General features: G+C 48.9%; 2 protein-coding genes and 1 long non-coding RNA gene across 8 annotated transcripts in view; 2 read left to right on the top strand and 1 right to left on the bottom strand.

Annotated features, from left to right (window-relative positions):
- Nucleotides 1–11,177: 11,177 nt before the first annotated feature.
- SPN (sialophorin) lies at nt 11,178–14,917 on the top strand. Of its 2 annotated transcripts, none has more exons than XM_019717209.3 (2): nt 11,178–11,281; nt 11,670–14,917. In XM_019717209.3, the coding sequence occupies exon 2, from the start codon at nt 11,686–11,688 to the stop codon at nt 12,856–12,858; it is 1,173 nt and encodes a 390-aa protein (XP_019572768.3). In that variant the 5' UTR covers nt 11,178–11,281; nt 11,670–11,685; the 3' UTR covers nt 12,859–14,917. The 2 variants fall into 2 exon arrangements, with proteins under 2 accessions (XP_019572768.3, XP_019572769.3); XM_019717210.3 differs by having other exon boundaries at nt 11,190–11,273.
- Nucleotides 14,918–15,815: 898 nt separating this feature from the next.
- On the bottom strand, nt 15,816–18,377 carry LOC141569442 (uncharacterized). The gene is made up of 3 exons (XR_012493060.2): nt 18,086–18,377; nt 16,926–17,346; nt 15,816–16,053 (listed from the first exon to the last, which is right to left on the bottom strand). It is a non-coding gene; the product is annotated as an uncharacterized LOC141569442 (long non-coding RNA).
- Nucleotides 17,749–26,465, top strand: part of QPRT (quinolinate phosphoribosyltransferase) — a 31,875-nt gene continuing 23,158 nt past the window's right edge. For all 5 annotated transcript variants that reach the window (XM_074322605.2, XM_074322604.2, XM_088801455.1 and 2 more), the window contains exons 1-2: nt 17,749–17,905; nt 25,711–26,246. In XM_074322605.2, coding sequence (XP_074178706.2) covers nt 17,893–17,905; nt 25,711–26,246 — 549 coding nt within the window. In that variant the 5' untranslated portion in view covers nt 17,749–17,892. The remainder of the gene's footprint in view (nt 17,906–25,710; nt 26,247–26,465) is intronic.

Genomic DNA, 26,465 nt, shown 5'->3' with positions numbered 1-26,465 from the left:
GAAATGGAGAACCGGCTCCAAAGGGACCAGGTTGCCAACGTTTTCCTTTTTGTTGCTGTTGTTTTTTTTTTTTTTTTTTAAAGATTTTATTGGGGAAGGGGAACAGGACGTTATTGGGGAATAGTGTGTACTTCCAGGACTTTAACAAGTCAAGTTGTTGTCCTTTCAATCGTAGTTGTGGAGGGCGCAGCTCAGCTCCAGGTCCAGTTGCCGTTGTTAGTTGCAGGGGGCGCAGCCCACCATCCCTTGTGGGAGTCGAACCAGCAACCTTGTGGTTGAGAGGACGCGCTCCAACCCACTGAGCCATCTGGCCATCCTGGAGCTGAGTGGCAGCTCATTGACTTCATTCTAATTGTGGAGGGCGCAGCTCGCTGGCCCAGTGTGAATCTAACTGGCAACCCCGTTGCTTAGAGCCCGCACTCTAACCAACTGAGCCACCTGTCCGCCCCACGTTTTCTTCTTTATAATGTCTTCGTATCCCATGCTCCAGCCCAGCCAGCCTGGGCCCCACTCTGCCTCTCTTTGTTCAAGGTCTCCCCTCTTCGTAGGACGCCCACTCGGCCAGAGAGCCCTTCCACATGCCCTCATTCCACCCGCCTCCTGCGAGGATTTTTTTTTGACCCTTCTTTAGGCTCAGGAACACTTTTTGTCCCCCAGTAGAGACAGGGCAGATTCCTGAGCCACACTAGGTTATTTACTTGAAAGCAACTGTCCTAAATACACATGCCTCCAAACTCAGGGGATGGGTACTAAATCACTTCTTAAAATAGTCATTTTCAGCAGCAATCCCTCCTTTTAAAAGTCTTTACATTTTTTTTATTTGTCTATCAAAATAATAATGCACATAGTTTTAAAAATTCAAATAGCATGCCAAAGCATAAGCAAACAAAAACTCCCCCACAAGTCTGCTCCTGCACAGCTGCTCTAACTTCCTTCTAGCTGTTTCTACTGGTATCTACCTCCATGCTTCTAATAATATGCTGCTTTTAAAATTTTTCGTACTTTTTAGTCTTTTTTGTAGCGTTATTGAGATATCATTCACATACCACACAATTCACACATTCAAGGTGTAACGATTCAGTGAATTTTTTATACATTCACCAAGTGAGGACAGCATCACCACAATCCATTTTAGAATATTTGCAGCACCTCAGAAAGGAACCCTGTACCCCATTTTTCTCCAGCCCCTGGCAAACACCCATCTATTTCGATTTTTATGGATTTGCCATTTTGGGACATTTCAGATGAATGGAATGGTACAATATGTGGTCCTTTGTGCCCGGCTTCTTGCACTTGCTGTCATGTTTTCAAGGTTCCCCGATGTTGTAGCATGTGTCACTATTTCATTCCCTTTTAAAGCTGAGTAATATTCCATTGTCTGAACAGACCACATTTTGTTCATCCATTCCTCAGTTGATGGACATGTACGTTGTTCCGCTTTTTGGCAGTTACAAAGAATGCCTCACGGACAAATGTTCGCATGTGTGTAAGTTTCTATGTTTTCGGTTCTCTTGGGTATATACCTAGGAGTGGAATTGTTGGGTCATGTGGTTATGTCTATCTGGTTTAAAACACTTAGTATTTTGAGGAACTGCCAACTTTTTCCAAAGTAGTTGCAATGTTTCATGCTTCCATCCACATGTGTCTTAATGTTTAACCCTCGTATGCCTGTTAGAATAGTTATGGATCAGTGACAGTTTAAACTGGATTCCCAAATATGTAAAGCAGATAAAAGTGCCGTGCTTTTGCCCTATGTGGGGCATGTACCAGTTAATTCCAGCAGGAAACAGAATCCAACTCAGATCCTTCTAGAGCAGTGCTGTCCAATGGAACCTTCTGGAACGACTGAAATTTCTGTATCTGAACTGTTCAGATACTGGCCCAACTAGCCACCCATATTGGCTACTGAACACTTGCAATGTGGTTAGTGCAAAGGAGGAACTGCATTTTAAATAGTATTCATTTATATTCAAATACCCACGTGTGGCTGGCAGTTATCATACTGCACAGCACAGTTCTAGGAGCTTTAATGTAGGCAATCCTTGTAACAATATGGGTGTGGATAGAAGAACCTGCACAGGATGTGGAAGCACCCAAAGGCTATCAACAACGGGCAGCTGTTGTGACCTTTAGGACTGAAGGGGAAGGGGAAGACATTGTGTCACTGAAACTTAGTGACAGTTGGAGATACAGAGGAGTGTAAAATTCTGATCACCAATGCCTGTGTGTGTAGGAGGGAGGGGGTGGGGGTAGCTCTGTGCCAGAAACAAGGACAAAGATGAAATATGGTGTTGTTACTATAAATCACAATACCACAATGGGACACCTGACAGATGCTGCAGACATGGGCAGGGAGATGAAACCTCTGCCAGTCACGTGAGCAGAGCAGGAAGGGAGCGGGAAGAAAGGCCCTCACTCCTCTCTCCCCAGATCTCCAGCCTGTCCTACCTTTAGCTGACGCTAAGTGGAAGCCAGAGGGGGCAAGGGAGCCTCCAGGGCAAAGAACAGGGCAGAGACCCATCTGGGGGGTGGGGCAGATGACAACCAGCGCAGGGTGATCAGCCCCAAAGCACCACCTCTGAACCCTAGGGCTCTGAGGAACCACTTCCCAGGTGGAACAAGTCACACTGAACAGATGCCTGGGGCAGGGACAGGTGAGGATCCCTGGAGGTCCAATAGCTTCTGACAGATCTTTGCAGAGATTGTTAATGGCTGAGGTAGGAGAAGAAAAAAGAAAGTAAACTCCGGGCCAGGGCCTGCGGTGAGCTGGGTGATTTCACTGATACTTTCTTGTTTAACCTCATAACAGCTCTGGAGAGGGCAGCACGCTTACCTTTGGTTTAGGGCAAGCAGTTGGTGACACCTATTCGTATCTGGACATTTTTCCAGTGTGGAGGACGGCCTGCTGCAGTATATGCTAAGCACTCCATTCATTGCTCAGGGGCCAGGGTAGATCCAAAATCGTGTCTTTACTGGCCAGTACCTGGGTGACCAGTTCCTCCAACTTTCAAAATCAGGACTCCGACCACCTGTGGCTGTGAAACACACAGATCTGCCCTGTCTCAGTGTGTGGGAATCCTCAAAGACCTCCAGGTCCAACCTCGGACTCCCGAAGCTCCAGCTCTTCTTAAAGCGCAGATGACAGAGTATGGCTTCAGAGCCAGAGTGAACACTAGTTAACGTCTCTAAATATTCTAAATTACAGCCACTGGTCCAATGAGACCAACAGAATCCTACACAGATGTCTGTAAAGGAGCCCAGCAAGATTGGAACTAGGGTCTGGTTTTGAAGGCTGGTCCTACCTCTTACCAGCTGTGTGACCTTAGGCAAGTCACTTAGTCTCTCTGAGCCACCCTGGCCCTCTCTAATTGGGGTAGCACCATTTCACATGTCAGTGCTGGTTCTCGTACCTTCATAAACACTCACTCTTGAGGTGAATGCATCCAGACTCGTGGCTTTAAACACCATCCAAATGCCTATGTCCCCCAGATTTACATCTTCAGCAAGGGCCCTCCTACCAGCTTCAAAACTGCTTACTTGAGGCCTCCACTTGTGTGTCTCATAGGCGTCCCAAACTCAGCATGTCCCTAGATGAACTCGTTTATCTTCTCCTCCAACCTGCTCCACCCCCCACACCTTCCCATATCAGAAAATGGCAATTCAACTCTTACAGTTGGTTAGGCCCAAACTTTTGGTGGTGTCTTCGAGCCTCTCTCTCACCCCATATGCAATATGTTAAAAAACCCCTTTTGGTTCTACCTCGAGATATGGGTCCTCTGAGTCCTTCTCTCCACATCTGGGATCATCCGGGTTCAGACTAGGTCATCGCTCACCTGGCCAGGTGCAGACGCCTCCTCGCTGGTTCCCAATCAGTCTCCCCCCGCAGCAGCCAGACGGAGCCTTTTCAAAGGCAAAGCACCCCCAACAGCTCTCCATGAACTCAGAACAAAAGTCCTTCAGGTCACATCAAAGGATCTGGACCTTCCTCCCGCCCTCGCTGACCTGCTCCAGCCTCACTGGCCACCTTGGGGTTTCCATCACATGCCTAGCATGATGCGTTTCAGGGTCTTTGACTTGGCTTTGTCCCCCTCTGGAATTCCCTTCCCCAGGGATCCATGGTTGGCTCCCTCGCTTCCCTCAGGTTTCTGCTCAGACATCACCTTTTCAGAGAGGCCTTCTTGGAGAAAGGACAATTTCCTATTCCTCCCTTCCTGCTTTATGTTCCTCCATAATACTGAACATTACCTATTTGTCCAGAGTCTCCGTCTCTTTTTAGGAGGTCACTTCCAGGAGGACAGATTACTCGCCACTTTCTTTGGTTCATTACTATATCGTGTGCCTGACACCTGGTTAGTGTTCGACAAAATTTGTGGAATACATGAGCAAATTAAACAACACTGGGACCTTTATTCCCATTTTAAAGGCCAGGAAAATGGAGGCCCAGGAGAGGGCCCAAGTACACACCATTGACGGTGGGTGGAGTCACCTCCAAGCTAGTCTGTCTGACACCATGGCCCAGGCCCTTTCCCATGACTGAAGGGTTGCCCATCAACCATTACAGCCATGACGTCAGCTGGCATGAGGTACGTTCTCACATGAAAATCAATTTTGGAAGGGAGTGCCAAGAAACCACTGGACTCTTCTGAGGAACTACTGTTTCCTCCTTTTTAATTAGGAGAACTCATCATGCAAATTATTCCTTTTGGGGTTGGCCCCAGGAAACTCAGAGTCTAATGTGGAGTTGGTTACTCTACTCAAGCCTTTCTTAGGCTTGAATGTTTTTCTCTCATTTTTATTAACCCCATCATCTATGTTCTTTGCTTTTGCTCGAGATATAATTGACATACAACATACTAGTTTCAGTTGTACAACAGAATGATTTGATATTTGTGCATATTATGAAATGGTCACCACAATAAGTCTAGTTAACACCCATTACCACATGGTTACGATTTCTTTTTCTTGTCATGAGAACTTTTAGGATCTACTTTCTTAGCAACTTTCAAATGTACAATACAGCATATTAACTAGAGTCACCGTATATTAACTAAAGACACCTGTTTTGTCCACCCCACCTTGGCAACCACCAATCTGTTCTCTGTATCAACAAGTTTGGTTTTTTGTTTTGTTTTGTTTTTTAGATTCCACATATAAGTGATATCATACAGTATTTGTCTTTCTCTGTCTGACTTATCTCAGCATAATGCCCGCAAGTTCCATCCATATTGTCACAAATGGCAAGATTTCCTTTCTTTGTTTTTTTTTTAATGGCTGCATAATATTTCATTATATACATATGCACCACATTTTCTTTATCCATTCATCCATTGTTATCCATTGATGGACATCTGAGTTGATTACTAGAGCTTTGTAATATAGTTTGAAATTAGGAAACATGATGCCTCCAGCTTCGTTCTTCTTTCTCAAGGTAGTTTTGGCTATTTAGGGTGTTTTATGGTTCCATATAATTTTAGGATTGTTCTATTTCTGTGGAAAATACCATTGAAATTTTTCAATGTGATCGCTGAATCTGTAGATTGCATTGGTTTGTATAACGTTTTAACAATATTAATTTTTCTAATCCATAAGCATGGAATATCTTTCCATTTATTTGTGTCATCTTCAATTTCTTTCATCGTCTTATAATTTTCAGTGTATAGGTCTTTCACCTCCTTGGTTAAATTTATTCTTAGATATTTTATTCTTTTTTACAATTAAATTTATTGAGGTAACACTGGTTAATAACATATACATTTCAAGTACACAACTTTATTACACAGCATTTGTATACTCTATTGTGTGCTCACCATCCAAAGTCTAGTTTCCTCCCATATAGTGGACCCTTTGCCTTCTTCGTCCTTCCCCTCTGGTAACCACCATTCTTTGGCCTGTATCTATGAGTTTGTCTTTTGTTTTTTTGTTGTTTTATTTGTTTGTTCATTTGTTTGTTGTTTTTTGTTTTATAGCCTACATATGAGTGAAATCATATGGTTCTTGTCATTTTTTGTCTGACGTATTTCACTTAGCATAATACTCTCAAGATCCATTTATGTCACAAATGGTAATATTTCTTTTTTTTTTTTTAAGATTTTTTTATTGGGGAAGGGGAACAGGACTTTATTGGGGAACAGTGTGTACTTCCAGGCCTTTTTCCCAAGTCAAGTTGTTGTCCTTTCAGTCTTAGCTGTGGAGGGTGCCATTCAGCTTCAAGTTGTTGTCCTTTCAGTCTTAGTTGTGGAGGGCACAGCTCAGCTCCAGGTCCAGTTGCCGTTACTAGTTGCAGGGGGCGCAGCCCCCCATCCCTTGCAGGAGTCAAACTGGCAACCTTGTGGTTGAGAGGATGCGCTCCAACCAACTGAGCCATCTGGGAGCTCAGCGGCAGCTCAGCTCAAGGTACCATGTTCAATCTTAGTTGCAGGGGGCACAGCCCACCATCCCTTGCAGGAGTCAAACTGGCAACCTTGTGGTTGAGAGGATGCGCTCCAACCAACTGAGCCATCTGGGAGCTCAGCGGCAGCTCAGCTCAAGGTACCATGTTCAATCTTAGTTGCAGGGGGCAGAGCCCACCATCCCTTGCAGGACTCAAGGAATTGAACTGGCAACCTTGTGGTTGAGAGCCCACTGGCCCATGTGGGAATCGAACTGGCAGCCTTCGGAGTTAGAAGCAAGGAGCTCTAACCGCCTGAGCCACTGGGCTGGCCCCCTATTATTTTTATTTTTATTTTTATTTTTTTCTAGTTTTCTTTTAAAGCGCAGGAAGCACTTTCCAAGAAGTTTCTCTTCCTTGCATCTCTGTGGCTGGAATTGGGTCACATTCTCTTTCCTGACCCAGTCATGGCTGGGGACGGGGCTGATTACTTTAGATTAATCAGACTTTCTCCTGGAGCTAAAAGAAGGGTCAGTGTCGCTGATGTGTGTGGAGGGTGGGCCTCCGAACAACTGAGATTCTGTTAGGAAGGAGGGAGGCAGAATGGACGATGGGTTGGTTTAGTTTGTGCTTTCCTTTCATGTTGCAGGGTTTCTTTGAATGTCTGGTATTTCTTTAAAGTTCATTCATCCTTCAGAGTAAACAAATGAAAAGCTAATTGGGCTGCAGGTATTAGAGTAGGGCATTCCAATTTGAAGGCTGGACTGTTAAATTTTTCTCTCTCTTTTTTTTCTTGAGAAAAACTCTTAGATTAGCATCAGCAAAATCAAGTGTCTGGATCGTAGAAGAAAAGGAGTGAATGCTTTCTAGCTTCTAAGGGAAGCAGTGTTCAGCCTAGAATTCTATATCAAGCAAGTATGAGAATAAAATCAAGCCACAGTTAGGTTCAAGATTATTTAGGAGGTTTACCTTCTTCTTAGGAAAATCTCTTTCTTAGAAAGTGACTTGAGGATGTGCTCCAGCAAAAACAAGGGGATAAGCCATGGAAGAGGAGGATGTGGGGGGCAGAAAACAGGGGATCCCCCCCAGAGAGAAATCTACCAGGCACAGGATGAAGCTGTGCAGCAGGGAGAGGCAGGGGACAGGTAGGCCGCTTGGAACAAGGAATTAGGAAAAAGCAATGAGAAACTCTAAGAAAAACTCAAAGATGTATAATTAAGGATTAATAATCATAATACATTAGTGGCTGTGCACTGAACAATATTTATATAATCTTAATAAAGAACAAAAACAAGTAGTTTTCCATTTTTAGACTCACACTCTGGGCCAAAGAATACTGATCTCAAGTTTCTGAGGTGATGCAAATATTCCCCTTCTGTGCTATCCAGAGTAGTAGCCACTAAACACATGATTTCTGAGCACTTGACATGTAGCTGGCTAGTTGCAATCAAGGAACTGAATTTAAAATCTTATTGAATTTTAATTCATTTTCATTAAAATAGCCCTGTGTGGTTGGTGGCTGCTGCATTGGACACTGCAGCGCTAGATGACGCAAAGAGAATGCAAATATCATCCACCCTGAGCTATATAAAAGTAAATGCACACGTAAAGGAAGGAAAGCCACAAAGTGACAATCAAGAATTTAGACTAGCCAACGTTTGCGTGGGTTAGGATCGCTTGCACTGTTCTGAGCTCTCTTTATGTCCTAGCTCCTGAAACCTCAGAACAAGGCTGCCAGGCAGGTACAATTAGTGTTAACCTCTTCTCACGAACCAGGAAGTTTATATTTGTTGCCAAGGTTACACACTTGTTTACCCCTCATCCTCTGTGCCATTGCTCCTGACAACTGATACTGAAAATGACTACAGAGGGCTATGATTTAAAGTCACAAAAGCATTTTAGCTACAAAGGGCCGAAAAAGAGGGATGGAGCTGACCTTGGAGGTTGGTAGGGGCCAGGGTGTCAAATACTCATCTGTTGAGCCGGAAGCCAGTAGATGAGGGCAGGCAAAAGGGTCTATCAAGAAATAGCAGAGTGAGCATATTGTTTAAGGATATGGACCTACCAGAAAAACTGAGACTAGAATAAGTTAAAAAGGATTAAAAACGGTTTCTTTCCAGGACCACGACTTGGAAGAGAAAGGGGAGTATTACCATTCATGATAAACCCTCTGTGCTTATAATATGCATGACTTTGATAAAAATTAAGAAACAATTATGTTCTGTGAATAACTTAGGACACAAATGTCTCTCTGACTAGATGGAAATTTCTCTGAGGACAAGGGCTGCCTGCCTGGTCAGTTCCCTTCCTGGAGAGGGTTGTGGATGGGAAGAAAGGGCCCCAGGCTCCAAAGCAAACCCAAATCCCATAGCCCTGGAGTCTGATCTTGACCTGGGGGATCAGAATGGGACGTCACAACTTGTCTCTTATCACATCGGTTATTATTAACTATGCTTTTATTAAGGGCCCCACACTATCTAATTTAATCCTCCCAAGAACTTCAAAAACCAGCATATGATATCATCCCTATTTTACAGATGAAGAAACTGAGACAGAGATGAAATGACTGACCCATGGCCACACAGAGAGTACACAGAGCAGCTCAGGCACCCCAACTCCTCTTCTGTGGCTTTCCTGGCATCTGGCTTAGGGGTGGGGAGGGGCAGGCTCTCTGGTGCCAACTCCTGTCTGCTTTGGTGTCTGGCTGGAAATGGCCCCTCAAAGACCTGCAGAAGGTCAGAGCTAAAAGTCCAAACCCGGGTGGGGATGGGGGCCTGTGCCGGGAAGGGGTATTATCTTCAGAGCACACGAGTTGTTCCCATCACTCGTGAGCATGCAAACCTCTGATGACCCTGGGTGACCTCCTGGTCCATGGCTGGGCGGGGCCTCCACAGCTCCAGGAACACCCGGTGTTCCCATTGTCATCACCTCTCCCTCCACGCCAGGTCCATAGTCTGTGCTGGTCAGACCCTGTTTCTTGAGTGCTTCAGGCTAGAGCCTGGACCCACCTAAGTCCTCTCAGGTCTCCCTGGGGTTGGGGCCCCACATGGACCCTGGGGAACATATCACTTTGTGGGCAGCAGTTGGGTTGCGGTGACAATTTTGTCAAACATGAATTTTGCTGCAGTGATTTTTTTAAACTTTTAATTTATTTTTATTTTTTATTTTTTTCATCTTTTAAAAATTTCTTTTCAGTGCTTTTTTTAAAGATTGAAAAATTAGGAATCTTCGTGCAGTCTTACGAACACTTTTATTGATTATTTTTTTTTTAGAATTCAATAGTTTTTTAAACCTCCAAGTACTTGGCCGGCAATTATCCCTCCTTTACTGGCTGCAACAGCAAAATGTTGAAACAACCTAAGTCTGAAACCACCTAAAGGTCTGACAATGGAATGCTTACCTTCCTTCCTTCCTTTCTCTCTCTCTCTCTCTCTCTCTCCTTTTTCTCCCTCCCTCTCTCCCTCTCTCCTTCCTTTGTTAGTTTAGTTAAAAAAACAAAAAGTGCAGAAGAGCATACATTATAAACTCTACGCACTGCAGTGAACTACATGCCGTGTAAACACAGATGTGCGGCAGCGGTGTGGAGATTTTTCGTTTTACACCCTCCCGACTGTTGGAGGTGCCATCCCTGCATACTGCTGCTGCTATGCCAAGCACGCAAAGTCCTGCCCAGTGTGTAGCCAGGCCATTTCTCAGGGCTGTGTTTGCAGTGTGTCACTGAGGGATGAAGCAGAGTCTCCCTTTAGGACGAAGCAGGCTCGTGGACCACCTGCTCAGAAAGAGGAAAATCCCCTGAGCTCAGTGTTCTTCAGTTTGTGGGGCACGCCTGTGTGTGACACCCTGTGGGACTTGGGGGCCAGGGGAGCTGATGCAGACATAACACCCCTGCTGCTGGCTGTGTGGTGACTAATGGATTCCGGAGTCTCTGACCCAGGAGTCTCATGTCTTTGTGTCAGATTCACTTGTCAGCTTGTGAGTGGGATACGATCCCAGTCATTTCCATCATCTACCACGAACATTTATGATTACTTTTAAAATATAAAAATCAGTTTGGATTATTTTAAAAGAAAGGCAAAAAAACAAAACCATACACACACTAAAACTCATAGCTTACAAATGAGAGGAAAGTCCGAAAACAAAGAAGACGATAAAGAACGTCTCCTCATAGCTGCCCTGAGAAACTTGGTTAATCCCTCGGAGGTACATTTCCAGACTGCTGTCCATACAGATTCCCACATCTCTGTTAGTCTTCTGCAAAAATAAGATACAGTGTGACTGCTTAGCAACCACATTGACTTCGTTAAGCACCCCACAACTGGGGACCACCGTGGTGACCCCTCCGCTTCTTGATAAATCCTCAAGCCCTCATCAGGGACCTCTTGCAGCAAAGGCTTTCACTGCCGCCAGCAGCATCAGGGGCTTCCTCTTGCACTAGTACTTCCTGGGAGCTCTTGGGACAAGAAATCGTGCCACCCTGGGTCCTGGCCTAACAGCTTGGGGTCTACAAATACAAAGGAAACCACCCTCCCCTCCCATTTCCTCCCCTGTACCCCCTAGATCTCAAGAGCATGTTCCCATCACCTAGGCTTTGATCCCCTTCCCTATCCCAGCTTCACCTCTTGCCATCCCATGTCACAGCTAAGACCCAGGAATCCCCATCCAGACTCCCTGCCCCCCCAAGCCCAGCTGCCTCAGCTGAGACCTCAGAGCCCCTGGTACCATCCCAGACCCCGGAAAGAGTAAGTGATGGCACTCTCATCACAGCAGCCGTAGGAACAGGGCGGGGCGGGCAGGATGCTGGGGGGGGGAAGGGTGGAGCCAGGGCCACTTCCTTTCCCCTTGGGGCCCGTCTGCCCAGTCCTGCCCCAGCCTCAGGAGGAGTTGGAGCTGCCTGTGCCCTTACCAAGTGAGCTGGTAAGGGGGTGTGACTTGGGGGGCAGGGGTCTCAGCAGACCTGGGAATGTGACTAAGGCTTGAAAAGACTCTGACAGATGATGGGAAAAGAGGATCAGGAGCCATTGGGGCTGAATGGGATCAGGGGAGACCAGGGTGCATGGTGCTGCTGGAGTGCCAGCTGCCAAGGCCACAGGGGTCTGTGGGATAGAGCTGACGGGAGAGCGGCCAGCATCTGTGCCCTTGCTATATCTGATAATACAAAAGCAAGGGTGGAAAAAGCTGTTAAACCGCAGGTTAGGCCTGGCAGTTGGCAGGGAAGTGGGCAGGAGGGAAGGGCCTGGTCAGGTTACCCCCCTCCCCCTCCAGGCTCCTTATATGTCCCATTTCTCCAACTTCCACACCTCAGATCCTGACTCCTGCTCATGCCTGTGGTCATGAAAATGACCCTGCTTCTCCTCCTCTTTGGGAGTGTCTGGGCCGAAGATCTGAACATGACTACGTCCGCACAGCCCACTTCTCCTGTGGTCTCAACCACGACTGAGGCCGCATACCCTAACTCAATGGCCTCCCACCATGCAGTCAGAAGCACCCCTGGGGGAAGTAACCAGGCCACGCATCAGGGCCCCACGCCTCGTCATACAGCCAGTGAGGTGTCCTCTCCTGAGATTTCTACTCCTAACAGCGATGACACCCCTGTACCTGCGTCAATAGTCTCCCAGGAACCTCACACCATGAATTCATTAATGACCCAGGAAATCTCTACTAAAACGAGTAACCCTACTGTCCCAGCAATGTCTGCTTCAGGACACCTCAATGTGACTGGTGGAACCAATGCAACTGGATCTCTGGAGGTATCCAATGGGACCAGTGAATCCACTGTCACCATGGCAACTGGGTCTCTGGAGGCCTCCAGGGGGACCATTGGACCCTCTGTCATCATGACAAGTAGCTCTCTGGAGACCTCTGATGGGACCAGTGAACCCCCTATCACCATGGTAACTAGCACGGTGGAGATCTCCGAAGGGACCAGTGGACTCCCTGTCACCGTGACAACTAGCTCTCCGAAGACCCCCAAGGGGACCAGTGGCTCCCTCATCTCCATGGTAAAAATATCTACCCCAGAGCCCCCAAGTTCATATCAGGGGACAAAAAACACCCTGCTGATGACTGTGCTTGTGGCCATGCTGGTGGTCATTGTCCTCCTGGCACTACTCCTGCTCTGGCGCCAACGGCAGAAGCGGAGGACCGGGGCACTGACGCTAAGCAGAGGCGCAAAGCGCAATGGGGTGGTAGATGCCTGGGTGGGGCCAACCCCGGTGTCTGATGAGGAGGCTGTGATAACAACAGTGGGAGTGTCCGGTGGTGACAAGGGCTCTGGGGTCCCCGACGGCGAGGGGTCTGGCCGGCGGCCCACGCTCACCACTTTCTTTGGTCGAAGGAAGTCTCGCCAGGGTTCCTTGGCCCTGGAGGAGCTCAAAGCTGGGTCAGCCTCCAGCACAAAGGGGGAAGAAGAGCCTCTGGTGGGCAGTGAGGATGAGGTTCTGGAGTCCCCCATTTCTGATGGGCCAGACGCGGGAGACGGGGAAGTCGTGTAGAGCCTGTGAACACCAAGCCTGGCGGTCAGAATCATTTCTCGCTTTCATCACCGTCCTAATCTTCACTCCAACCTCGTCGCTCAGCATCCGCACTCGGAATCCTCATCCAGCTTCTTCACCTGGGAACCCCCAGCAGCCCCCACACCCAACATGGGCGCCCAGCCCCGAAGGCCGGGCCTGCACCCACTGGGACAGCCTCATCAACCCCAGCTTCTCTCCGTCACATTTTGGCCGACGTTTTTATCCTTGAAACCGGCTGTTGAGTCTCCGTAATGCCGTACTCCTTGACTTACAACTTCTCAGAGGATTCCACCAGGGACAGCAGAATCTGGGAAGAAGAAGGAAATGACCAGCCAGCAAACGCCCACTTAGGATTACTCTGAAAAGCACATTTGACCCCATCGGTTAGGGCAATCCTAACATGTTTCCCCAAAAATAAGACCTAGCCGGACAATCAGCTTTAGTGCGTCTTTTGGAGCAAAAATTAACATAAGACTCAGTCTTATTTTACTATATATAAAATATGAGACCGAGTCTTATGTTAGTTTTTGCTCCAAAAGATGCATTGGAGCTTATTGTCTAGCTAGGTCTTATTTTCAGGGAAACAGGGTACGGGGTCACCTCATGAAGCTCCCTTATTTATATCTGGGCCCCAGTGCTGTGTGCCAGGGCAGGCTGGAGCAGGGGCAGGGTGGCGCCTTCCAGAGGTGCTGTCGGGTGTACCTGTAACAGCACCTGTACTCTAGGCTGGCTCCTGCCCAAGCCACGCCCACATTCTCCCACACCTCTGGACTGAAACTGCCAAAGCCTTCAGCTGTTCTCCTCCCAAGAGCACAGGTGAGAAGGGTTTCTGGGCATGTGTAGTTCTTAGAAGCCTTGCACCTGTGTGGATCCATTCCTGGGTGCAGTTTGTAGGCAAGAGGCAAGGATTTGGTGGTGTTTGTGAAGGGTAGCGTGAGTGCAGGGGGGCAGGAGGGAGGGCTAGGAAGGGCTGAGGACATGCCAGGCTGAGGAACTGCCGAGAACATGGTGCCATCTGTGCTCAGATGAGGTGGAAGCAGCAGACTGAACTGTGTCTGCAGCCCAGGAGAAGAATGCCAGGCTTGAGAGACCGTATGTGTGACCCGAGTGTGGCTCTCCAGCTCGGCAGCTATATCCCCTCCTGTCAGCCTCCCCTCCACATGACGCAGGGGGAGAGCAGACCGTTCAGCCAGGTAGTGGTGACGCTCCTCTGTTGCATGTTTCCATGTGTTGTGGTCGTTGTCCTTCCCTTCTCTAAGGATTTTCAGTGAGAGTGAACTGAGGCCGCTGGGACATGCTGGCAGCACCAGGGGCTTCCCCTAGGCTCTGGATGGGCAGCAGGGAACAAGACCCAGCTGGCTGTCTCTGAAAGCAGCCCAGGCAGCACACAGGGGACCTGGCAGTTACAGTTTCCCCAGGGCAAAGAGGAAATTTGCAAACAGGAAGTTGTTGAGTCACAGGGTGAAGTGGCTGAGAGCAGACAGATTGACCTACAAAAACAGAGGCCAGTGGGAACTATGTGAGTGTGACTGCCATGTGGTCTGGACCAGAGGACGGGCAGGAGGAGACGGGGAAAGGGCCCAGAGGGTCAGGTCAGGAGGCGGAGGAGAGAAGGGCCGAGAGTGGCTATGCATCCACCTGGCCACCACAGCCTGTGCCTGTGGGGACGGGCTGAGCTGGGGTGGACATCCAGCCTTCACCAGCCAGGCTGGGCACCCACGGGGCCATGTCTGGGCGTCTTTTCCCACTTCTCACTAGGTACTGCTTGGCCTGACTATAGCCCCAGAACAGCAGACACGAGTCCCAGAAGTCCCTTAGGGAAAACCGCAATTGTTATCTTGGATTGTCAAGTGCCCCAATTCAGCTTTAGAAAGTATTGTCTATAGAAGAGGGTAAACGGGCTTTAATGTATGGTGATGGAAAGAGAAGTGACTCTGGGTGGTGAGCGCACAATGTGAGATATAGATAATGTACACCTGAAATCTATGTAACTTTACTAACAATTGTCATGCCAATAAACTTTAATTAAAAAAAAAAGTATTGTTACTGAACTCAAAGGCCATCAGCTCCACCTGTGTCCTTCAGCACATGCAGCCATTTTCCGAACCATTACTGGTTTCTGGGTCCTGGGCGAATCCCACAGGGAATGGGGTGGGAGTGGGTAAGGTACCCATTAGGGCTCTCTCAATCCCCCAAATATGTGACGGTGTCCCTCACTCATTAGCGTGTAGTCCCTCCACGTCCCCGTGTCACCTTTGTGGCTCCAGAGCCCAGGGCCTCGCACGTTGTAGCTACCTAAGGTGTGTTTACTAAATGGAGGGATAAATGAATTAATGAATGAACAAATGATGGTTTTAAAGTCAACATGTGGCAAGATTCGATCTGTCTTTTGAGTGAATTTGGCATCCAGGAGGATGGCCTGAGGGCAGTGTGGCCCCAGGTGGGGGCATTATTCCAGTGTGAGTTAGATCTAGTGGGAGCATGGCCTCAGGTGACACGGAGGTCGTGTCTGAAACTGGGGGTGCCAAAAAAGTATATGCACGTGACTCGCATTCATCTTTTTTTGTCGATCTATATTGAGGATTACCATTTTAATACAGTTTTTCCCTTTTAAAAAAATGTGTATACATTTTTTGAGGCACCCTCTGTATTTATCCAGAGAACGAAATTTTAGAACTTTTTGGCTGTTGAGGTGACAGGGGGGAAGAATGAGGTTAGACGTCAAGGTTTCCTGTTTGGGGAGATTGAGATGTTGACATCATTGTGTGGAAATGTAGAGAGGTGAGCAGTTTGGGGGGAAACACAATGAGTTCATCTGAGCAGTGTAAGCAGGGGTGTTTAGAGACGGTTGGACACGTGAAGCTTGGGAGTGAAGTCGGAGCTGGAGATAGGGCTTCCAAAGTCATTGAGTTTAGATAGCAATTTAAATAATGGTAGAGGAATACATGCAGAAACAACAGCATTCAATGTGTAGAATGAGGAAAGGGGAGATCTGTGGAGAGAACTTAAGTGTGTTGGTCAGGGCAGGCTAATTGCATAACAAACAAACCCAAAACTCGGGTATAACTCCAGAGAATTTGTCTTCCTTGCTTATATAACACTTCACTGCTGACATTGGAGGATGACCTTCCATAAGGTCATTCAGGTTGCTTCCATTTTGTGGCTCTGTCATTCCTGGGGAGGAGAAAGAAAGAGGAGGGTCATGGAAAGACTTTCATGGGCCAGGTCTGGAAGTGACACATATCACTTTTGTCCACATTCCATGGGACAGAATTCAGTCATGGGGCGGCCTCCTTGCAAAGGAGGCTGGGAAATGTAGTTTCACTGGTGTACCCAGGAGGAAAAGAGAACCAGTTCTACCATACTGAGGGAACACCGGAATTGAGGGTTGGGTGTACAGCAAAGAGCCTTTAAGAGAGAATCCTGGAGAAAATGATGTCTAGGGAGAAAGTCGTTTGGGGAAGGGCTGTCAGAGCAGTTCTGGACTAGAGTGAAGCAAGCAAGGTGCTGAGGCGCCAAATGGAACCTGACAGTGAGGCCCCCCCAGTTTGCATCCCAGGACCCTCTCGTGTGTCACCCGAGTCCCAGTCCTGGCAGGGTCACATGCTGCAGAGAAATAAATGGGAGAGGGCTTGGAAGATGCCTGTGGATTGCCAATCAGTGGCCCCAGACACCAGCAAAATGGCAAAAAGGGACCACAAACTGAACCTGACCAGCTCAGGGGAGGCCCACCCAGCGTGGCAGGGCTTAAAGCTCAGAGAGCAGACGTAACCCCATCAGTTGGCTTGAACATAAAAATTCCTAACTGAAAGCGAGTCATGGCTGGTAGTCACATCCTGGGCCTGTAGCTTCCTTGATAAAGGGCAATCTTTACCTTAAGTGAGCCCGTCAATTGTCTTTTTGCATCTAAGATGACATAGCTTTGAAATGTCAGAGTCATCTGCTTTTCCAGACCAGAGCACGAGACCACAGAACCCCTCACTCTTGTTTCCCACATAACATCTCCGTGTGCCGCAAATGTTAACTGTTAGTTATCCTATACCTACCAGTGTAATAGAAGTGTGTGTGTCTCCGTTTTCTTTTTATCCAATCCCAGAGATTTCCCAGCTTTGCTTTCTCTTGCCAAGGTAATCTACTAATGGATTTCATGTAACACTCCTTACATCTCCTCCTTTGATTCTAATACATAAAATACGTTGCAAAACTGCCGTTCTTTGGAGCATTTTCTCAATGCGTTGAGATCTTGCTTCCCAGCAGTTGTTGTCAATTGGACTCATATAAACTCATAAACATTCTCTACAGGTTGGGGCATTTCTCACATCGACAGCGCGCAGTCTCCCATGAGGAAATGGAGGCCAGGCAGTTCTTGAACAGAAACTTGCCGGAAGTACCAGTGCAGCTTCCTGGCAGTTTCCCAGTTTTTCTGTTCAGAAGTCCAGCTCTGATCTGCCCGTGCCTTTAGAGTACCTGAGGAAGAGGGAAGGGAAGAAAAGTGGACACTTGTTGTTTCTACTCTGTGTCATTCGCAGTTCACTGGATTCTCGGTTGAACCCATGAGATAGGTACTATGCCATTTTACAGAGAAGGAAACTGAGGTGCAGAAAAAGGTACTTGAGATAAAGGATGGAATTAGGATTTGAACCCAGATCTAAGGCCCAGATTTTCCTAGTGCACCATCAAAAGAGCTTCCCAGCTCTCACAAGAGAGTGCACTCTTTCGTTCATGGCCCCACACCAGGGGAGCTTGGTGAATGGGAAGAGCAGGACTCCTGGCTCAGACAGGAGGGTTACACAACAGCCTCCCCTCTGAGAATGGGAAGCACATGAGGTAAGTACAGCTGCAGGTGCTCTGGACCAGGGCCCGAGGGAGTCCCTCAGAGCCTGGGAAGGGATGATGGGGGCTGGTTAGACTAGCTCCTCCCTCCCCTCCCTCTGGCAGCCCCGCCCCCAGCCTCAGGAATCTCAGAACTTAGGATCTGAGCAGCTGGTGACCATTCCGCAGCTCCAAGCTGTCATGGACCCTGAAGGTAAAGGAGTCCCCAGGCCTCTCTCCTCTGCGTTTCCACACAACCTGCACCCCCGTCTCCCCAGCCCTCCTGCCTCTCTCCCCATCCCAGCTTATCTCAGTCCCTTCTCCCCCCACCCCCTCCGGAAGACCAAGTCTCTGGTCCTCATCTGTTCCTCTACCTCCCCCATCTCCCTCCAACCTCTCTGAACCCCGAGCATTCCTTTCTGTCCCCCAAAATCCTCTTCTCACTCTTCTTTCTCCTCTCTGCTGGGTCCCAAGGAGCTCTGGGGAAGAAAGGGGCTTGAGCCCCAACAATGTCAGGGGTGGCCTGGAGGAGGGCACAGCTCCTGGGAGGCCGACCTGTGGACTTTGTTCCTGGATAGCAGCCCCGTTGGGGGGGAGTGGAGGCAAAGTCCTGTGGCATCTGCCTCAGGTGGGGGAGGGAGCTGAGGCCAGTGACCCTCTGCCGGGTGGGGAGATGCTGCTGAGGAGGCCGTATGCAGAAAGGGGGGCCAGGTTCCTGTTTGAGCCAGACCCCACCAGGAACAGGTGTGTGACCTTAGGCAAGTCACCTGACTCCTCAGAGCCTCGTTTCCTGGCATCTATAAAATGACAACAACAGTTCCTTGCTCAGGAGGTTGTGGGAAAACCAGCACTGGCTGCATGGACGGCCACTCCCTCTGTGAGCTCCCTGCATTTTCACTGGGATCCTTCCCCAGGTCTTCCCACCCCCTGGTTTGAGGCTTCTGCTGGCCCGTCACTTCCAGCCCTTTTGCTTGGGGGTCCCAACAAGCTCTTGGTTCAGAGCCTGAGTTCAAGTCCTGTTCTGGCCACATGTTGGCTGTGTGACCTCAGTCAAGACGCTTGGCCTTGCTGTGACTCTGTTTCTTCATTGATAAAGTGAAAACAGTGGCTTCCCTGGGCTTGGTCAGGATTCAATGATATGATGCAGGTGGAGGGTACTCAGGACCCATTCTGTGGTAGTTACGCTGGTGATGTTGACCCCCCACACCTGTCTGTCCAGCGCTAAGCACAACCCAGGTTCCAGCCCCCAGTCTGGAAGCCTGTGTGTCTGTCTCCCCACCGTGCCAAACTTGATCTTCCTCCCATACCAGCTCTGTGTTCATGCCTCACCATCCTGCTACTCAGGCTGGGCACCTCAGGGTCAGCTCTCACTGCTCTCTGTCCCTTACACCCCAATATCTAGACAGTTGCCATGTCCTGTGGATTGACCTCCATGGCGTCCCCTGTGCCTCTTCCATTCTGGTGCCACCTCCTTGGGGCAGCGGCCTGGTGGAGGCATCCTTTGCTGCTGTCTTCGTGCGTGTGACAACACCTGGTGTTTAACTGAGAAGGGCTAGTGCTGGGGTCACTGAGCTGCCGGAATTAAACCAGGAGGGAGTGGTTTAAACCTCAAGGGGGTGAGGCAGAAGCTGAGGAACTGGGGGAAAGCAGGGGCGAGGATGGAGCTGGGGCGGAAGCAGATGGCAGGCTGGTGAGAAACGGCAGAGAGGTCAGACTTGGCCAATGTGTGAGCGGGGCGGGGTGCAGGCGGGGTGCAGGCTGTGGGCCCTTTTTCTTACAGCCTCGGGAGGGACGCCCTCCCATTGCCCATCACCCAGGCTCACTGTTTCTTGCCCAGCTGTTGCAACAGCCTCCCAACTTACATCTTTCAGGACCCCCAGGCACAATTGAAATATTTAAACTTCAAAGTACATTTTTGATCGTTTGACTTCTTGTCAAAAGTTGTAGTGATTTCCCCTTGCCTGTTGAACAAAACCCTCTTTCCAGCCATTCAAGCCCTGCCCAGGCTGTGCCCATCCTACCCCAGGCTTCTTTGTCGCTGCTCTAATGACTCCGAAATTCTGTAGATGTTTTACTGTAGATGTTTTACCACTTGTGTGATGGGCAATTGCCTCTTCTTTGGCTGGAGAAAGGGAAAGAAAAGAATATTCATCTGGCCAGCCTCTGTCTCCACCTGGTGTTTGCCAAATGGACTGACAGATGACTAGATGGAAGAACAAGGCCACTAGAGTCAGACACCTGGGCTCAAAGACTGCTGGCCAGGCCTTGGCTCAGTCACTTTATACAAATCACCACATTCCCTCCTCATTTGCAGCCCTGGGATTTCCTCAGGAACTGACCCCAGAGTTTAGCAAACTGCCTGAGGTTGCCCAGCGTAAGGGTAGTGGAGCTAGGACCTCAATCCAAGCATTTGGCTCCCAAGCCAGGCTGTTCCTACTCGGAACCCTGATTGTGGCTTGCAGAACTGTGAATATTGACATAATGAACATATAATCATTTAAAAATATAATTTAGTTTTAAATTAAGTGACAATGTGATGAGGAGGGGTCAGTGAGGGGACTCTGGAGCCAGCCTCCTGGGCTTCCGTTCCTGACTCCACACTTCCCAGCTGTGTGAACTTTGGGCAAGTTACTTACCTTTCCTGTGCCTGATCAGGACACCCTTCCAGTTTCCTGATCTGTAAAATGGGGAGAGTAATACTATTCCCATATGGTCGTTCTGAGGATTAAATGTGTTCATATATATATAAAATGCTTGAGATGGTGCCCAGGAAGGAGAGTAAAAGTGTTTCGTTGTTATTATGACACATTATGTCATTCACAATTCCATTATAGACAAGTAGGCACCAGAGTTGTAAGAAAAATTGATAAAGGCAAAACCTTGGAAATTGACAACTTCTAGCTATGTTAATGTTTCCTGTAAGTTAGGGGAAACCGTCATTACCTGGTTTTAGCTGGAAGACCCTGTGAGCCTCATATAACACCACTGTTGGTATCAGCCTGGCCACATCGTTACACATCCAATTAAGAGCAAAGACTTGTTATATTAATTGTAGGTCCATTCGGGGAGCCTCCCTTCGTGCCTACCCATCAAAGTCATGATTAAGTGTTTGTTAAATGATTGAAGGAAAGCTGAAGCGTGAAAGTTCTGATCCCTCCTGGCAAGGAGACTCTGTCCAGTTAGGGCAACACAGAAACAGGAGACAAGCCCAGCCAAAGTGCCAGTGGGGAAAATTGTCAGATATTGTGCCAGGACCTTCAGTTTATCTGTATCCTCTTATGTAATTTGTATAGAGAGCAGTGCAAGAAATATCCCACGATGATTTTGTATCCCCTAGAAACGGCAATGCCAATTTTAATAAAACTCTGGACAACCAATTAAGAATGTATCACCTTGAGAGAAGAAGGTTACATCCCACAGGTGAAATTATAACCTCGCAAGTCCGGCCATCTTGCGAGAACTCTTGCATGTAACAACTGCAAGGGCAGAAAGCCGAACAGGGCATGACAGCTGCCCCCTCTGTGTAACAGCTTCCCCCATGCCCTCTGCACCAGGCCTCCCCAGGCAGCTGCAGTTGTGCCCCCCACCAAGTACCTTTCTCTCAGGGCTGCTAAATAGGAGAGCCTGTATTAACTTCTCAGCATGTATCTTCTAAAAGAATAAGGACTTTTCTTTTATTACAATCACAATGATCACAACTAGATTTCTAAAAAAAAATTCCCTTCATGTTATTAAATATCCAGTCAGTGATCAAATCGGATCCTCAGTGTTCCAATGTGATTTCAATGTGTATGTTTGAATTAGGACCACATAAAAGCCAGGCACAGTGATTGGTTAGTATGTGTTTGAAGATTGTTTTCATCTTTGTTTTCCTTGCCGTGTATTTTCTGAGGACATCAGGTTATCCTTTGGTAGAGTTGTCTTTGAAACTCTGAATTTTGCTCGTTGTACGCCTGTTGGATACTTTGACAAGTCTCTCTGTCCTCTGGTTTTCTTGTAAATTGGTGGTTGCGTCTAGAAGTCTGATCTGACTCTGGTGCAGCTGTTTTAGCGAGAGTGTCGCACGGTTGGTGGTGTGTTCTCCCACCAGCAGCGTCCAGCGTCTGGCTGTTTTGCTTCTTGGTTTTGAATTTGATGCCCAACACCTCCTCCCTGGTTCCCTGCGATTGCAGAATGGCTCCTGCCTCCCAGCAGAGCACTGGTTTTTATTTGCTTGTGTAAGTGGACTTTTTAATGATTTGTTAGTCAATGTACCAAGTTGAGTAGCCATCACTCTCCACAGACCATTTCCATCTCCCCAATAAGACCTCATGCCGTTCTGAGTTCATTCCCAGCCCCAGGCAAACACTATCCTAACGTTTCTCTCAGTTTGCCTCTTCTGGACGTTTCATATAAACGGAGGTGTGCCAGGTGGGGACTTGTGTGAGCATTGGTTCTTCACCCTCATATGCATCTGAGTCATGGGGGGAGCTCTTTCAAAACCTCCGCCAAAGATTCTGATTCAGGTGGTCTGGAGTGGGCCGTGTGCAGCAGAGTCTGGAAAGCTCCCCAGGTGACGCCCCTGTGCAGCTGAGGTGGGGGGCCCTGCTTTCTCCACCTCCGCGGAAAGGAGGGTCCACACCGACTGCTTCCGCTTCCTCACCTCTCATACAGATTGCGACGATGACAATGTGGTTTCTCCCCAACCACACAGAACCAAAGCTGCTCTGGCCAAGGCTGCCCAGTTGCTAAGTCCAGTCCCCATTTCAGTCTTCCTTCTTGCTTCTTGCTCACAATCTGCTTCTTGGAATCCAGACACCCACTCCCTCCTGGGCCTGCTTCTCCCTGTGACAGCCACAGCTCTATAAACACCTCTGGTGTTTTCCGGAGCCCTCCTCTCCTTCCCTGAGCTGGAGCGCTTACCCACTGCTCTGCGCAGTAACCGTCCACATGTGTTGGTGGCTCCCAGATCGCCTTTCCTCACCCCTGTATTTCGTCAGAACTCCAGAAGCACCCTGCTACCCACTGTCTGGACATGGCCACCCACATTTCCCTCTGGCATTCGTCTCTGCAAAACCACAGTCATTCATTTCCCCTGGCGCTGCTGCTTATGAGCTGCGTCACCAGGACACAGTGTAGGAACCTCCTTGAGATCCCGTTTCCATACTTGTAAAATGGGAAGATGCCTTGTGTTGAGTTTCCGCAGAGAGCGGGTGAGAGAACCGTGGTGCCCACCGCTGGCACAGCACAGGCAGGGCAGGTGGCTACCTTCTGGTGTCCCCAGTCTCCCTGAACAACTCTTTACGTCAGTTTTTAGCTCCCCAAGGACAGAAACCCAAAGCTTCTCCCTCTTAGGAGCTGCTAATTCTGGAAGGTGCTCCCTTAGGAACAACTCTCACCTTTGCCTCTGCTTGCTATCCCTGTGTTTATCTCCCAGATTCAAGGGCTTTGTCACTTTTCGTCCAGCCAAGTGCCTCGGCTTCCCTTTGCCTCCAAACCCAGCTCCAGTTGGTGGCTGAAGGGACCCTTCTAGAGAACTTCATAATCATGCCTTCCTCTCTGCCCCCAACTAAGTGATTCATTCTGCTGTGTGGCCTCTGCTTGGATAAGGAGACCTGAACACTTAGTATGAAGCAAAACGATATGACATTGCCTATATCTGACTGTTTCTGACCAATAAATAAAGCAGCACATTCGTATGATTTGGTGTACTAAGCACTTGGCACAAGAAAACTCTCTGGACGGACAAATCTTGGTCCCCAGAGAGGAAACAAGAACAGAGTGTGATGACAGGGGAAGCAGAAGGAGCTGAGTGAGCATGCCACCCAATTTATGGGGTCTGGGAGAGCCCCTTGCCGAGGAAGGGATGGCTAAGAGAAGACCTAACAGAGGAGGGGGAGGGGAAGGGGGAGTGTGGGGGGAGGGTAAAGGAAGGGACTATCAGGTAGAGGCAAAACCCTGGAACAGCAAAGGCGAAGGCCTAAAAGCTAAGAGAAAGAGCTGCCCACTCTGTCACCCAAAAATACTAAGTACCTGGCACCCAGCAGATGCTCAGTAAAGATTTGTCAAAAGAATAAATGAAAAATGGGAAGAAGTCAAGAGAGCTGGAGCTAATACAATGAAAGTGGGGTTTCACATGGGAGAGTGATCCCCTTCAATTGACTTGTTTATTGTTTAATTTTAAAGTCTGGTGTAATGAGCTAGAATTACAGAAAGTAAAATTCACCCTTTCCTCTCAGAAGTTGTACAAGTCTTGACAAATGCATCAGTCATACAACCACCATCAGAGACAAGATCTGGAACAGCTCAATCACATCCAGAAACCTCTTTGGTGCTGCCCCTCTGTGGCCAGCCCCTCCCCCACCCCAGGCAAGCACCGCTCTCTTTGTGGTTTTTGGTTTGCCGTTTCTAGAAGGTCACATGGACAGACTCAAATGGTATGTAGGCCTTTGAATCCAGCTTCTTAGGACAATGCATCTGAGATGCATCCCTCTTGCGTGTATCAGTAGCTGGTCCCTTTGTTTTTTGCAGACTAGAGTTTCACTGCATAGATGGATCAGTTAGTTTATCTGATACTCACCAGTTGAAGGCTTCAAATGCGCTTTAAAAAACAAATCCCAGTGCACAAAATCTGAATGGAGTGGGGGCCTCTGCACCTCTGCCGTTTGTTCGCTGGCCTTTTGCCTGGCTGGACCCGGGACAGTGGGGACTCTGTCCCTTTTACTGACTTTGTTTCCAGCACCCAGCCAGGTCACAGCTAGCTCTTTTCCCACAATCTGGGGAAAGAGGGTCAGGTTCCATCACAGGACTGTGGCTGAGGGTGGGGGTGGAGAAGATTGGGTGCTTTGGGGAAGAAGCAACATTCATTCAACAGGCGTGAGGGGGCGCCTTAGCTGATACCTGCGGGCAGGAAGGAGCTTCACCACCACGCCTTTAACTCTTATTTTACAGGCAAAGGACTCGCCCACACTCCTGAAGCTGTGTCACAGAGCAGGGGTTCAAACCCAATTTCCCCGTGCTCTCGCCTCCTTGTGCAGCCCCCATCTCTAGAAAGATGATGGGTGGGAGAGGTAGCCAAGCTGAGTGCAAAGGCAGAGGAACCACCAGCCATGACCACAAGGCCTGGCTGGTCTGACTGCCGCCAGTTCGCTGTGTGACCTCAGCCTTCTTGTCTTTCCTCTCTGTTCTTCAGTCTCTGTAAAAAGCTAAACTCCCAGCTTTAGAACACTTGGTGCTGTGAAGACTGGGATGAAAAAGACCCACAGCTCACATTCCCCTGGAGCCTTAACTCCTTCTTAACTAATCCTTCTATGCAGGGCTGCAGGGTGCTCTGAGGTGGTTCCTACTCTCTCCTAGCTGGTGAATAGCTGTGGATACAGCACCAAGTCTGCCAGAAAAAATATTGGACATAGTTAAAATTTGAATTTCAAATAACCAACAGATAATTTTTAAGTATATGTATGTTCTAAACATCACCTAGGATATATCATCTTTCTTGTTTGTCAGAAATCTAAATTTAACAGGGTGTCCTGTGTTTTTATTTGCTCAATCAGGCACTCCTGACCAGCCCACAGGGCCCACCCAGCACCCCAGCTCCTCCCCGGGGACCCCCAGATCTTTACCCTGATTGGCCAGCTTAGCTGATTGTTAAACCAATTGACCCTTGAACAACACCAGTTTGAACTGTGCCCAGGCACTGGTGTGGATTTTCAATAAATACCTGTACTTTTTCTTTTTTTTCATCTGTGCTGTTTTTGATCCATGGGTGGGAGTCCGCGGATGCATTGAGCTACGCCCTTTTGTATGGGGGACGTGAGCATCTGTGAATTTTGGTATTGGTGGAGAGCTCCTGGAACCAATCCCCTCCCCTGCTGGTACTTAGCTTTGGGGGAGTCAAAAGTTATATGGGAATTTTTGATGGCATGGGGGTTGTCGTCCCTGACCCCCAAGTTCAAGGGTCAAGTGTATTTTGACAATCACCCCTGACTACGAGAGGGGCAGCCAGAATGTCATGCTGTGTTCTCTCTGTCTTCCTCACAGGCCTGGCGCTCTTGCTCCCCCCCACCACCCTGGCCACCCTGGCCGACAGCTGGCTCCATGAGGACTGTCCCAGCATCAACTACGCAGCCTTGGTCACAGGGGCAGCCCCCTCGCAGGCGGCGCTGTGGGCCAAATCCCCTGGGGTCCTGGCCGGGAGGCCTTTCTTCGATGCCATCTTTGCCCAAGTCAACTGCCAGGTCTCCTGGTTCCTCCCTGAGGGATCAAAGCTGGTGCCTGTGGCCAAGGTGGCCGAGGTCCGGGGCCCTGCCCACTGCCTACTGCTGGGGGAGCGGGTGGCCCTAAACATGCTCGCCCGCTGCAGTGGCGTTGCCAGCTCTGCAGCTGCTGCGGTGGCAGCTGCCAGGGGGACTGGCTGGGCCGGACATGTGGCCGGTACAAGGAAGACCACGCCAGGCTTCCGGCTGGTTGAGAAGTATGGGCTCCTTGTGGGTGGAGCCGTCCCCCACCGCTATGACCTGGGAGGCCTGGTGATGGTGAAGGACAACCACGTCGTGGCAGCCGGTGGTGTAAAAAAGGTGTATGTCCGGCCCTGCCCCCTGCCCTGGCCCTGCCCCCACCCCCATCATAGCCCTTCCCTCTACCAGCGCCCTGGCCTGGAATCGGGTGAGGCTCCTGGACCCCTCAGTCGCTCCATCTGTCAAATGGGTTGGATTTGCTTCTCTACACATGTTCTTCTGCTCCTTGGTACGATGTTCAAAACCAAAGGACAAACCTTGGTAGCCCGGTGTTGATGG

Source organism: Rhinolophus sinicus, chromosome 10 (assembly GCF_057876585.1).
Source record: "Rhinolophus sinicus isolate RSI-liver-muscle chromosome 10, RSI-T2T, whole genome shotgun sequence".
NCBI lineage: Eukaryota > Metazoa > Chordata > Mammalia > Chiroptera > Rhinolophidae > Rhinolophus > Rhinolophus sinicus.
Note: the sequence above shows the minus strand (reverse complement) of the source record. Positions and strands in the feature narration are given on the sequence as shown.